This window comes from Chaetura pelagica, unplaced genomic scaffold (assembly GCF_000747805.2).
Source record: "Chaetura pelagica isolate M959 unplaced genomic scaffold, ChaPel_1.0 scaffold159, whole genome shotgun sequence".
NCBI classification, from domain to species: Eukaryota; Metazoa; Chordata; class Aves; order Apodiformes; family Apodidae; genus Chaetura; species Chaetura pelagica.
The window spans coordinates 4,658,182-4,669,548 of NW_009954555.1; the positions used below are offsets into that span (position 1 = coordinate 4,658,182).

Here is an 11,367-nt window from a genome sequence, read left to right on the forward strand (position 1 = left end):
TGGGCACGGCCCGCCGGGGCTGCCGGGCACCCCCCGCAAGGCGTTCCCTGTCCTGCTGCTGCTCCCGGGCCCTCCTCGCCTCAGCGGGTCCGGCCCCTGCCTCCGGGGTTTCTCCCGCTGATCCCTGCAGGAACGGTGCCAGCCTTCCTGCGCTTTTTCTGCTTCCCGAGTGCCTTGTGCTGCTCTCGTCCTGCAGCCCGTGGCCTCAGGCTGAGGGGGGCGAGGCCTGGGGGTCCCCAGCGCAGCCCCTCGGGCTGCCCGGACTGTCTGACAGACCGGGCTGCTCTTGTCATGGATAGAGTTAAAGGATATCTTTTTTTTTATTTTTTTTTTAGGATTAAAAAAATAACAACCAACCAAAGCACAAAACCCCGCAGTTTGCACAACAAATGGGTTCATTTCGTGTGGTTGTCTGTTCAGTTATTAATAAACCACTTTAGTGCGTTGCTTCTCAAATAAATGTCCTCTGTGAGATAAGGAAGCTTCTATGAGCAGTAATGTGGTTTTGCTAGTTAGTTTTGCTTAATTTGTATTTTTAATTTAAGAAAAATCGGTGCTGTGATCAGGTTGTCTGAAAATTCTCCACCTCTGTATGTGGGATGTGAACCTTGAGTTAAACACGTTTACTGCCCCAGGCCCTGTCACTTAAGAAGTCAGTGATGCAGTGGTATTTGTAATGCTATTGCCATAACAATTGGGGTAAAAAGCATAATTGTTGGAGGTCATGCTTTCCTCTAGTTGGTATTTTCTAGCAGAGGAACATGTTTTAATATGGGTTAGTTCTAGTAGCAGTCCATATTTTCCTAGTAGCAAAGTATTGAATTATTAGTAATGTTAATCTTTGTATATCTTCCAGAGTCTTGGCTTTGCTGAAATGGCTGAAGGGTTATCATAACTCATTATGATATTATGCCAAACAGTGAAGTATTGTGTTACATTATGAAAGAGTTTAGATTTAATTATTCTGTTTAGATTTAATTATTCCCTTAAACCAATGAGATCTGACTTGTGTTCTTAACTGTAAACTACCTTCAAAGAAGTGCTAAAGGCTGCTTTTCTTGATAATGGCCCAAGTACAGATATTCTTTCAGTAAATGTTTTAAAGGGATGAGAAATAATAAAGTCTAAGCTATGTCATGTGATAGACTTCAGTCCGTGCTACTTAAACTGAGCCCTTGAGAGCTTTCTTCTCAGGACCACTGACTGTTAGCTGGTTGTATTTCTCAGTCTGCTGTGGAAGAACTGTGTGTAGGATAAACAATCACACATAATCACATATAATGTAATTTTTTACACCAAACAGAACACCTGCTCCATCATAAAGTAATCTTACATGCATCATTCTTCACCTGATCTGCACAGGTTAACATTTACAAGATTGTATTGTTCTCCTTATTGCCCATATTTGCTATCTGCAAAATTAATTTTGACAATGTGAGATTTTTTGTGATCTTCAAAGAATTGCTATCAGAACAATATCAAATATATTTTTGTTACGGCTTTTTACTTCAGGACATTTAAAAATAAAACAAAGCCCAAAACTGTGCTTAGGTAATAATACTGGTTGAATGGGGAGAAGAATTGCTTCCTTTTGCCTGTAATGAAAAAGTTTATATACTGTAAGAGTTTATATTTGTTTATTTTTCCTTTTTTAGCTGTAGCTTGAATCAAAAAGGACTGTAGTTCCTGAAGCCTCATAATTAATCCTCCTGTCTTTTGAAGTGTGATATCGCTCCTTTTGACTTACTAATTATTTGGATGTAGTTTTCATCTCTTTACAGACAAAATATACAACTTTAAAGTTCTGTGCCTCCACAGATTGTCCTTGGTCTCAAATTATTATTTGCAGCAGTCACTGTATTGCAGCATCTAAGATAATGTACATTTCTCTGATTTATTAATATTTCATATTAGCATCTGAGTCTCTCTAAGTGTTATTATAGGGCAGAAAGTACTCCCACTATCCCAGAGTTATGTGGTCCCACCCACAGATGAGGACTCCAGGAAGTAATGTCAGAGATTGCTTCTGGTGATGTGGCAGAAAAGTTTCTGTTTAGAATATCTTTTATTTTGTTTGGTTTATATCTGGAAGTTGAGTTTAACTGAAAAGAAAAAAAAAGATCTTAAATTGGTGGCAGAAGCATGTACCAAAAATAATTCCCAGGGTTCAATTTTTTTTACCTGGGTTCAGAATCCTGGCTCTTTCACAACACAATTTTGCTCATGCATAAATTTTTTCCTGTGTCTACTGAGCTCTTCATGTTCTAGAGGCAGAAGAACTCCTTGAATAATTGTAGAAGTGGGCAGTGTTTTGGTGTAGGTACTTTGTCTGTAACCACTGTACAGGGTTCTGAACTTAAACTTCTTCACTATTTAGTTACTCAGTATTTAAAAATCTGAGGCACCTTTTATATTTATGTTGGTTTTGTTCTTTGCCTTTAGAAACTGAGGTGACAGGAGGGTGTTGCTGCAGTTCATATCTCAATGCTTAGATGTTATAACTCAGCTCCTGTCTTACCAAGGTGAAGATGTCTCACAAGACTCATTCCTGCATTTCTGTATGGACTTTTTCCTCCCCCCCTCCCTAAAATGGATTGAATCCTGTCTTGCCTTTTTAAAAAATATCCCATTTATTGCTTTCTTGACAGTTTCTTTTGGAAATTAGTTTATTTTTTAATAAATGTCTCTTCTTGAGTCTTTCATTAAAAATAGTTTGGGCAATTCAAAAGAATGTTGTGTAAATGCCAAGTCAGATAATAGACTGTATAATTTCACTGAGCTTAGATTTTTATTTCAAATGTTACCTGTGTATCATGTGTTGTTTCCACAGCAACCATGTCAGAAGGGGACAGCATTGGCGAGTCTGTTCATGGAAAACCTTCTGTGGTCTATAGATTTTTCTCAAGACTGGGACAGGTTGGTTTTCTGTAGGGTTTTTTTCTGACTCCTTAGAAGCAGGTCTCAATGCAGCTTCTTAAACTTTTACTTTTTGGATGAAATACGAAAATCTGCACTGAGTATTTCTTTTGAAGTATTTTAAAAATAGATTAAAAATATTAGAATACATAGCTTAATGGAGTATTTGATGTGTATGTATGTGACGTTGCACAGTGAAATATATATTGTTACTGTCAAAAATGAGGAGTGACTTGATATTTCTTAACAGAGTCATCTTAAGGAAAGTAAACTTGTATAAAATATTTAACATTTAAATTGCTTTACAATGCCCCAAGTGCTAAGAAATGGTTTTTGCTTCTGTCAAAGTAGCTTTTCAAAGTTTATTTAATTCCATTTAATTGTAAGAAAGAATACAAATGTTTCAGGTTACTCCCCGAAATACTCTTCACAAGTGTTTACTATTTCTTATTTTTGTGCAATATGTATTTTACAGATGCACACTTTGTATTTGTTCCTAGATCTACCAGTCCTGGTTAGACAAATCTACTCCTTACACTGCGGTGCGATGGATTGTAACTTTGGGTCTGAGTTTTATCTACATGATTAGAGTTTATTTACTACAGGTAAGAAAAGCTGCTTCTACTGCTGAAGTAGTTCAGTTAGCATTACTGTTCTTCTTTTTTGTGCTGGGTGTTTTCGAAGTATGGTTTCACTTTGCAATTGCATGCAGTATAATTTAGCACTTGTGTTACTGTGAGGATGTAGGAAGCACTTCTCAAGGAAGCAAAAAAAACAGGTAGTTTAATCTTGTTGAAAAAAAACAGTATCTGAAAATGGTTTACAGGAAGACACTAATCTTGGCTGGTTTTCCCTTCCTGCTTCAGGGTTGGTACATTGTGACATATGCCTTGGGAATCTATCATCTAAACCTCTTCATAGCTTTCTTGTCGCCAAAGGTAGACCCCTCTTTAATGGAGGACTCAGGTATGATGAGTAGTTAATTTTGTGATAATTTTGTACTTAGCCAAACTTCCAGCTCTTTTTGTCTCATACAGTGGTGTAAAGATGTGCAATTTTAACATGACAGTATATTTAACATGACATTATATTAAAAATCTATGAAACTTGACATCAGGAGTTACTATGAAATTTATCCTTTTTTTTTTTTTTTCAGGACTTGAACTTATTCCATACTGTATTAGTTTTCTATGTTTTGAAAGAAGGTTTATGTGACTTAAGTTCTCCCAATAGTAGCTTAAGTGACCTGGCACTTATTTCTGGTTTTGGTTTTGGGAAATCAATGTTAAGTTATGTTAGACTAGCCACTCTAACTGGAGTCTTTGTGTAGCAGAGAAAGGTGTTTGTTTTTTTTAAATAAAAATAAAAAGTGGACTCTGAATTGTGTGGCAAATTAGTATAAAGAGATTTGTGTGGGATTTTTTTTTTTATTTTTCAGATGATGGTCCTTCCTTACCTACAAGGCAAAATGAAGAATTTCGGCCTTTCATTAGAAGGCTCCCAGAGTTTAAATTCTGGTGAGTGGATCCATCGGCCCATGCTCTGATTTTAAAGAATATAATTATTTGCAAGAAATTAATGGTAGCTGGGGTTGAAGGATTAATTGTTATTATTCTTTTTAAGGCACTCTGCCACTAAAGGAATCCTGGTTGCTATGGCCTGCACATTCTTCGAGGCTTTCAACGTTCCTGTTTTTTGGCCAATTCTTGTGATGTACTTTATTATGCTCTTTTGTATCACTATGAAGAGGCAGATCAAGGTAACTTGTGAAGAATAGCTAGTGGCAGTTTTGATGTCACAGTATTGTTTGAAACTGTCCATCCGGTTGAACACTTCAGAGGTATTAAATGTATTGCATACACTTCTTTACTGGTGGAACTTAACCAACACTTGAACGTTAGTACAGTATTTGCCCAAAGCTGCAAATGTGCAACACTTGAACGTGTTCAGGTGTTTGCAACTTTGAGCAAATATTGGCAATAGGAGGAAAAAATACTTGGTAAAAGAAATCTTTGTTCACTGCGTTAGAAACTGTTACGCTTGATTTCAGAAGGTTTTGATCTTAGATTCAGTGTCTGTTTTTTATACAGGATGAGTCTTAACATTTCTCATCCACTTGCTTCAGTTAACTGTGGCTATGTTTAATGAAGAGGTCTTGTAGGTTCTCTGATGGCCGAAAGGGATGTTCTCACAAGTTGGTGAGAACTTCTTGGGAAGAAGAACATAGGCAAGTCATTCAGAACATTTCTAACAAATGACTTATGATTTGTTGGCATTGTTTAAATAGTACAATTTTTTTTTCCCAGACATCGATAATTTTGTATGGGTACCGTTATTCAGTTATAAATCAAACATTAAAGGGTAGTAATCATTTAATACCTCTATGCTGTCTCCAGTTGCCTTTGATTCCCCCAGTCAGTAGTCTTCCCTGTACTGTATACGTTGGTAAACCCAAATATGAGATATATAAGATTGGGCTCATACCCCTATTTAGATATAAACTGCTATATGATTAGCTAGTTTATTCCCTTTATAATACTGGAGAACTGTCTTTTTAGAAGACTTTTTAATTTACTATGTGTCTTATGAAACATTTTTGCCTCAAAAATGGGTCTTTTCTCTCTACAGCACATGATCAAGTACAGATATATCCCCTTCACACATGGCAAGAGGAAATACAAAGGGAAAGAAGATGTGGGGAAGACCTTTGCCAGCTAGGAGATCCAATCAACCTGTTGACCAATTCTGCTTCTAACTAAAGGAACGATTTTGAGCCATTGTAACAATGCCTTTTTTCTTCATAAAAAGTGATTAACAGAGTGGTGACAAAGCAGTTGAATTTTCATTTTGAGAGGACATTGCTATTTTTATCTGAAGTATCAGTTTCTTGAAGAAACTGGCATTCTAACCGAATTGCATTGAGTTTAGTACCTTTTGTAAGAAGTTGCAGAAACTTTGGGTAATCCCATAGATTTGGGATAATGTATTTCTTTTGAGATCCATTGCAGTGGAGAGATGAATGGCTGAAGATTTGGATATTTTTACATTCCCCTGCCCACTAGCATCCAGAAGTGCTGTGCACATTTGTGAAGGAGAAGTGAAAGATGGCACACATGATGCTGTTTTCTGCTTCATGGCCACGTGCTATTTTCATAGAAAAATTCAGTAGACATAAAGAGATGCAGATCTTAAGCCAGTTTCCCAAATGCATGGTATTACTGAGTTGTAACCAAACAAATGTAAATAGTAGTAAGAAATCTACTAAATTCTGGGTTTTGCTTCTGAAGTAACTCATTTGTGTTGGGTTTTAATGCCAGTTTCACCATGAGGTCTCTGAGCAGATGCTAAAATTGGGCTCTTTCATGATGACTCAAAACTTTGTTCAAACTCTACCACAATTTCCTTTGAGGACCTGAAATTATAAATATATATATTTTAATTGTTATTAGTTGGGAGTTTCTTTCATACTTAAGGGTTTCTGGATTATTTAAGCTGACTTCATGCAGCCCCTTCAGAATAAACCCAAACTGGCCAGAGCAGACAAACAGCGTGGGTTTTGACACAGCTTTTCATTTTCTATGGGGGGAAAAAAGAATCAGAGATAAATGACCTGCATGTAAACTTTTTCATGTGATACAACTGAAGTTTTATTAAGTGACTTTTTAATTCCAAAATTTATTAAAAGACAGTGTCCCCCTTTACTTGTTCTCTATCTTTATATACATATATTGATCTAACAGTATTTATGGCTCCTTTTCAATAATGGTTACTCATTTCGGTTACTCATGAAATGCCTTTTTCAGCTCTTCAGGGAGCACTCACTTGCAGGAAGTAGGAAAAGATTAGCTCTTTGAAGATTCTGAATGGAGAATAGTGGCAACTTCAACAGACACCTAATTGGAGAATGTATGTAGGAACCCTTTAATCTGATTTTGTCAGATGGAAGTCATTATGGAGCTCTGGAATTCAGCCTTCAGTAATCCTGGGAGAATGACAGGTAGTTTTAGTTCACATTGACCCCTTGTTTTTTTGTTTGTTTGCATGTGTTTATTTTATTGGCAGTGTGGAAACCAGTAATGTCAATATAGAAAAGCACAGAAACAAGGTATCCAGAAAGGGCCCTATAAAAGAACTGGTCATGGATTCTGACAGTTTGTTGTCTGAAATCTGAAAGCCCTGGCTTGGAGAAGCTGTCTTCAGGTTTGCTGGAATTTCTGAATAATACAGGCAAATCAGGGAGACAACTATGGTGTTTATATGGTCAAGAACCATGTTAGAAGAAACAGGAGAGGCAGAAACAGACTTATCCTGTAAAACATGAATGAAGTGCCACCTTGCACTGGCAGTTACCAGTTTTATAATCAAGTCTTTTTCTTAGACTAACTCAAACTGTATGACAACTTTATAATGGGTATGAGAGGTGAGGCCCTTGTTGTGAAACGAGATTTTTTCCTTCACAGTTGATAGTGACGTAGGTAGATCAGCTTCTGAGGATGAAACTTCTCTCTGCACAGTGGACATTCTGTCTACAAAAAGACAATAAATTAGATGTACTGAAATACTGTATTTATAAGTTTATAAAAACCCAAATATAACTGCTAGGCTACTTCTAGAAAATAATCAACATCCAGAATTAACATTTTTTTTCAGGCCAGTTTGTAGTGCAAGTTTAACCATGCAAAGCATTCTAAGCTAGCCTCATTTAAGGGGCAACTTGAGGTGACATGGGTGCTCCTTACTAACATGGTAACAATTGTTCTCAGTGTTAAAGAAAAACAAGCTTAAGTCTCTGTATCTGAAACAAAAATCCTGTACTGTGGACCTTGAACTGTTCTCTGAGTAGTAAATTAGTCACCAAGTTTTTAGGGCAAAGATGCAATTACTGTTCTGCTGATAAGCTGGAAAACACTCACTGGAGGAGTGGGCAGGGTGGGTAGGATGGGTTGTGTTTGGCAAACTTTTTTTTATAAGGATTAATTAGAGTCTGACTACCCAGTAAGAAAGTAATCTCTTTTTCTCAACCTTGGAAAACACATCTGAGTAATTCAGTAGGTCACCACTCCTTCCCTGGAGCTAGATTAAAGTTTCTGCCACAGCTTCTGGCTAGGTCTTTGCAAGCAAATCTGAAGTGACTCTTGATGTTTCCTGATTTGAGTCCGAGTGGTGTTAGGAAGGCAGTGGCTCATCCCAAACTGCATTCTTGTTTGTTTTTACAAGTGAGGCATGTACTGTAGAACTTAACAGCTTAGATCTAACATTTAAATACAAGCCTTTGATAGTGATCCTTAGGCTATATTGATCTTGGATCTTAGGAAAATTCTCTGAGAATTTGCTTGATCCTGTTCCACCACAGCTGTAGATGATGTAGATGACATCACTCATTTCTAAAACAGCTGCAGTAGTACATCTGAGTTATGGCACAGACACAGCCTCTGTGGCAAGGATTTTATTTATAAGTAAGGTTTGCTGTTTGCTTTAAGGAAATAAATGGACCCTGTGTTATTCCATGATGTCTATAAAATCCTTAATGGATGAAAATTCTGTTGTATTTCATTAACACAGAGCAAAATCCAAGTTTAAAATACCATGCATAAGAGCTAGCTCAGTTTGGTTCTAAGTTATTTATTCTTTTTTACTGGAAATCAGGTGAAGAAGGCTTCAGAACTTTATCGCTTTGGTTTCTTTGCTGTCAGAATTGTAGCCTAGGTCTGTAGATAAAGGAATGATCTCCATGTCTGGCTTCCACACTAGTCCAGTTGCATTTCAATGGCTGGGACAGAAAATTGCTCACCTTATTTACTTCATCTATGTAATGCATAGTCATTCTATTCTAATAAAATACATAGGTCCTGGTAAACTCTTGTGGGGGTTTTGGGTGCCTTAGTTGAGAGAAAAAGGGTATTATTTGAACACTTAGGCTGACAGGTATTTTTTAGTAGAAATTTATACCCCTTGCAGCCTCCATTTGTCCTTCTGTACTTACTCTGGTGTTACACCACTCAGTGATGCATTCCCAGCAGAAGAGGTGGCCACAGGGGGTGGCTGTTGTGTGTCTCCGTTCTTCCAAACACAAAGTGCAGCGGGAGGGGCGTCCCGTAGTTTTTTCTTTGGTCATATTTCTAATTAACATAGTTACAGATCATTTCATTTAGTCTGCTTGTAGGAAATACTTGATAATACAATCCTAAAGCAAAGAGATATTTAAAGCAGTGAGAAATGCATCAAACGTTAAATACCATCAGGTTCTAGCTTAAGTCAAAGGGTCACCGTTCATAAAAGCTATTACAGTTCCCATCATTGCTTCCACCTCTTTCCTAGTAAGTAAAAACCATCATACCTTTGGTGAGTGAGGTTGCGGTGTAGTTTCCATTCCTGCCTTGCTCTCTGCTTCTGTTTGAAGCTGTACATCTGAACACCAATTGTTAGAAGAAGATGGACGAGTGAAATTATTCCAAGAATCTTGTAACTTGATCGAATGCTCTCATCTTCTCTTTGCAGTCCTCCAAAATGCAGCTACACAGTTCACAGAAATAAGAGGCTTGTTACTGCAGTTTTATGAAAGTATGCACCTCTCCTCCCTGTATCAATAAACTCTTGATTTGACAGTCTTCTGTCAAAAAAATTGACATGTTACTAAGACTTAGCAACCTGCTGTCTCTCAGGTCTAATGTGTCCTGCATACACCTCAGACTACACTTTTGTTTGTGTAAGGATCAGTTGTCTGTCTGTCCATCCAAACTGCTGCTTTTGTCAGTCCGGTTTTATGTAGCTCTGAGCAAATAGTCAAGACACCTCTTTTCCAGAAAGACCCTGGGAATTGTCAAGTAGACTTCTGTCTCTATGCATTTCTGGGCCAGTGGCTGATGTTTTTTGGGAAGATACCTCACATAGAAAAGAACTACCTAAATGTGTGCTGATTTTTGTTCAAAATTATATTTAACTATTTCACATGGATTTATTAAACCACTTCTCATTTTTGTGTATATATAGCACAGACTTGACTAGGCAGTGTTACATATTAACTCCTGACAGTGCACTGACCATTTATTAGCCATAACTTTTTGACTACAGGGACTCATAAGCCCTCTACATATATGAAAAATTTCCCTCTCATTCAGTCTACTCTGCCCATATCATCTTAGAATCAGAATGGTTTGGGTTGGAAGGGACCTTAAAGATCATCTAGATCTGAACTCCCTGCATTGGTGTAACCAGCTACAGCCAAATTCTGTATCTCTTTTACACACAGGGCATCACAAAAGAAGCCAGAATGCTGCAATGGGCACCATCTTCAGACAAGAAATACATCCACTTACATACTTGATTCCTGCAATTCTTTTAGACAGGTGATAAAAAGTCCCACTGATGTAGAATACTGCCAGATGTAGTCGATGAAGCAAAGGTATGCATTGCTTAAGAACATACACAGTTTGCAAGGCTCTCTTCTTCTGCTGTTCTGTCAGCTCCCCAACTTGTTTCTGTATCCAGTTCCGTATGAAGGTCCTACGGGATAAGCCAAGTGCTGGGTTGCTCTGTGAGGTTCTGGACTCCTCAGCTCCTGTCTGCAGCTCGTGCTCCAGATGCAGCAATCCCTTTTCTAAGCAGTAGGGTAGCACAGTATGGAGAGAAATGAACAGGGCCCGTCGAAGAAGTGAAGGAACCCTTTTCTTGGTTGAGTCAACTTGAACAATGTTAACGTACTCCTCACCCAGGGTCTGATAACCTAAATAACACACGTAACAAAACACACAGGGTGAGATGGGGACATTCTGTGTCTGGTTGAGCAGTGGTGACAGGCTGCTCAGCTCAGGACACATCACGTTCTGGGGTTTCAGAAACAGGTGCTTTTTTTTTTCATGTTGAGTGAGATGAGTGGTATGTTTACATCAGCATCTGCAGTATCAGTATCTGCAATGGTTTCAGGGTTAAAGCAGGGCTGCTTTTTCACAGTGTCACACATCCCTTTTTTAAAAAGAACTTTTGCTTTTAAAAGAACATTAATCTGGCTTGGTAAACTTGCATTTCAACGCTAACTTTGGACAATTAAGTGGTTTCATATTTAATAAACAGCCGTTTGTAGGACAAAGCAGGAACAAAGCCATATAGTAAAGAAAACCAGTCTAATCACCAGCACACAGCAGCTGCCGGGACCAGCTGCTCTTTCTCACAGTTAAATGCTAAATATGAAGTTATTAGGCACGTTACCTGCCAAAGTGGTAAGGGTGAAGTAGGCGACATCCGAAAGCAGCTCAACCTCTCTCCTCCACTCCAGCCACTTCTTGGCACCTGAGGGATGGGATCCTTGCAGTGACTTCCCATGACATTCACGCTGTCCCAAACCTTCTCCGGGAATCCTCCCGGAGTTTCCACCGCGGGGGTTTCCACCTCCACCACCCGACCCGAGAGCCGGGGGGCAGGGGGGACCCGCAGCCCCGCCCTCCGGCCCAGCCC

At 38.5% G+C, this 11,367-nt stretch overlaps 2 protein-coding genes across 3 annotated transcripts in view; one reads left to right on the forward strand and one right to left on the reverse strand.

The window, feature by feature from the left end:
* Positions 1 to 2,450: 2,450 nt before the first annotated feature.
* On the forward strand, positions 2,451 to 6,617 carry RER1 (retention in endoplasmic reticulum sorting receptor 1). 2 transcript variants are annotated; one of them, XM_010005199.1, is made up of 7 exons: positions 2,451 to 2,522; positions 2,831 to 2,916; positions 3,417 to 3,521; positions 3,783 to 3,882; positions 4,355 to 4,433; positions 4,540 to 4,675; positions 5,545 to 6,617. In XM_010005199.1, the coding sequence occupies exons 2-7, from the start codon at positions 2,836 to 2,838 to the stop codon at positions 5,632 to 5,634; spliced, it is 591 nt and encodes a 196-aa protein (XP_010003501.1). In that variant the 5' UTR covers positions 2,451 to 2,522; positions 2,831 to 2,835; the 3' UTR covers positions 5,635 to 6,617. The 2 variants fall into 2 exon arrangements, with proteins under 2 accessions (XP_010003501.1, XP_010003502.1); XM_010005200.1 differs by lacking the exon at positions 2,451 to 2,522 and having other exon boundaries at positions 2,840 to 2,920; positions 5,545 to 6,239.
* Positions 6,618 to 7,203: 586 nt separating this feature from the next.
* Positions 7,204 to 11,367, reverse strand: part of PEX10 (peroxisomal biogenesis factor 10) — a 4,553-nt gene continuing 389 nt past the window's right edge. Inside the window, exons 2-6 of the mRNA XM_010005277.1 lie at positions 11,122 to 11,227; positions 10,233 to 10,639; positions 9,254 to 9,429; positions 8,900 to 9,035; positions 7,204 to 7,442 (exon numbers count right to left, since the gene is read on the reverse strand). Of these exons, the coding sequence (XP_010003579.1) occupies positions 7,371 to 7,442; positions 8,900 to 9,035; positions 9,254 to 9,429; positions 10,233 to 10,639; positions 11,122 to 11,227 (897 nt within the window). The 3' untranslated portion in view covers positions 7,204 to 7,370. The remainder of the gene's footprint in view (positions 7,443 to 8,899; positions 9,036 to 9,253; positions 9,430 to 10,232; positions 10,640 to 11,121; positions 11,228 to 11,367) is intronic.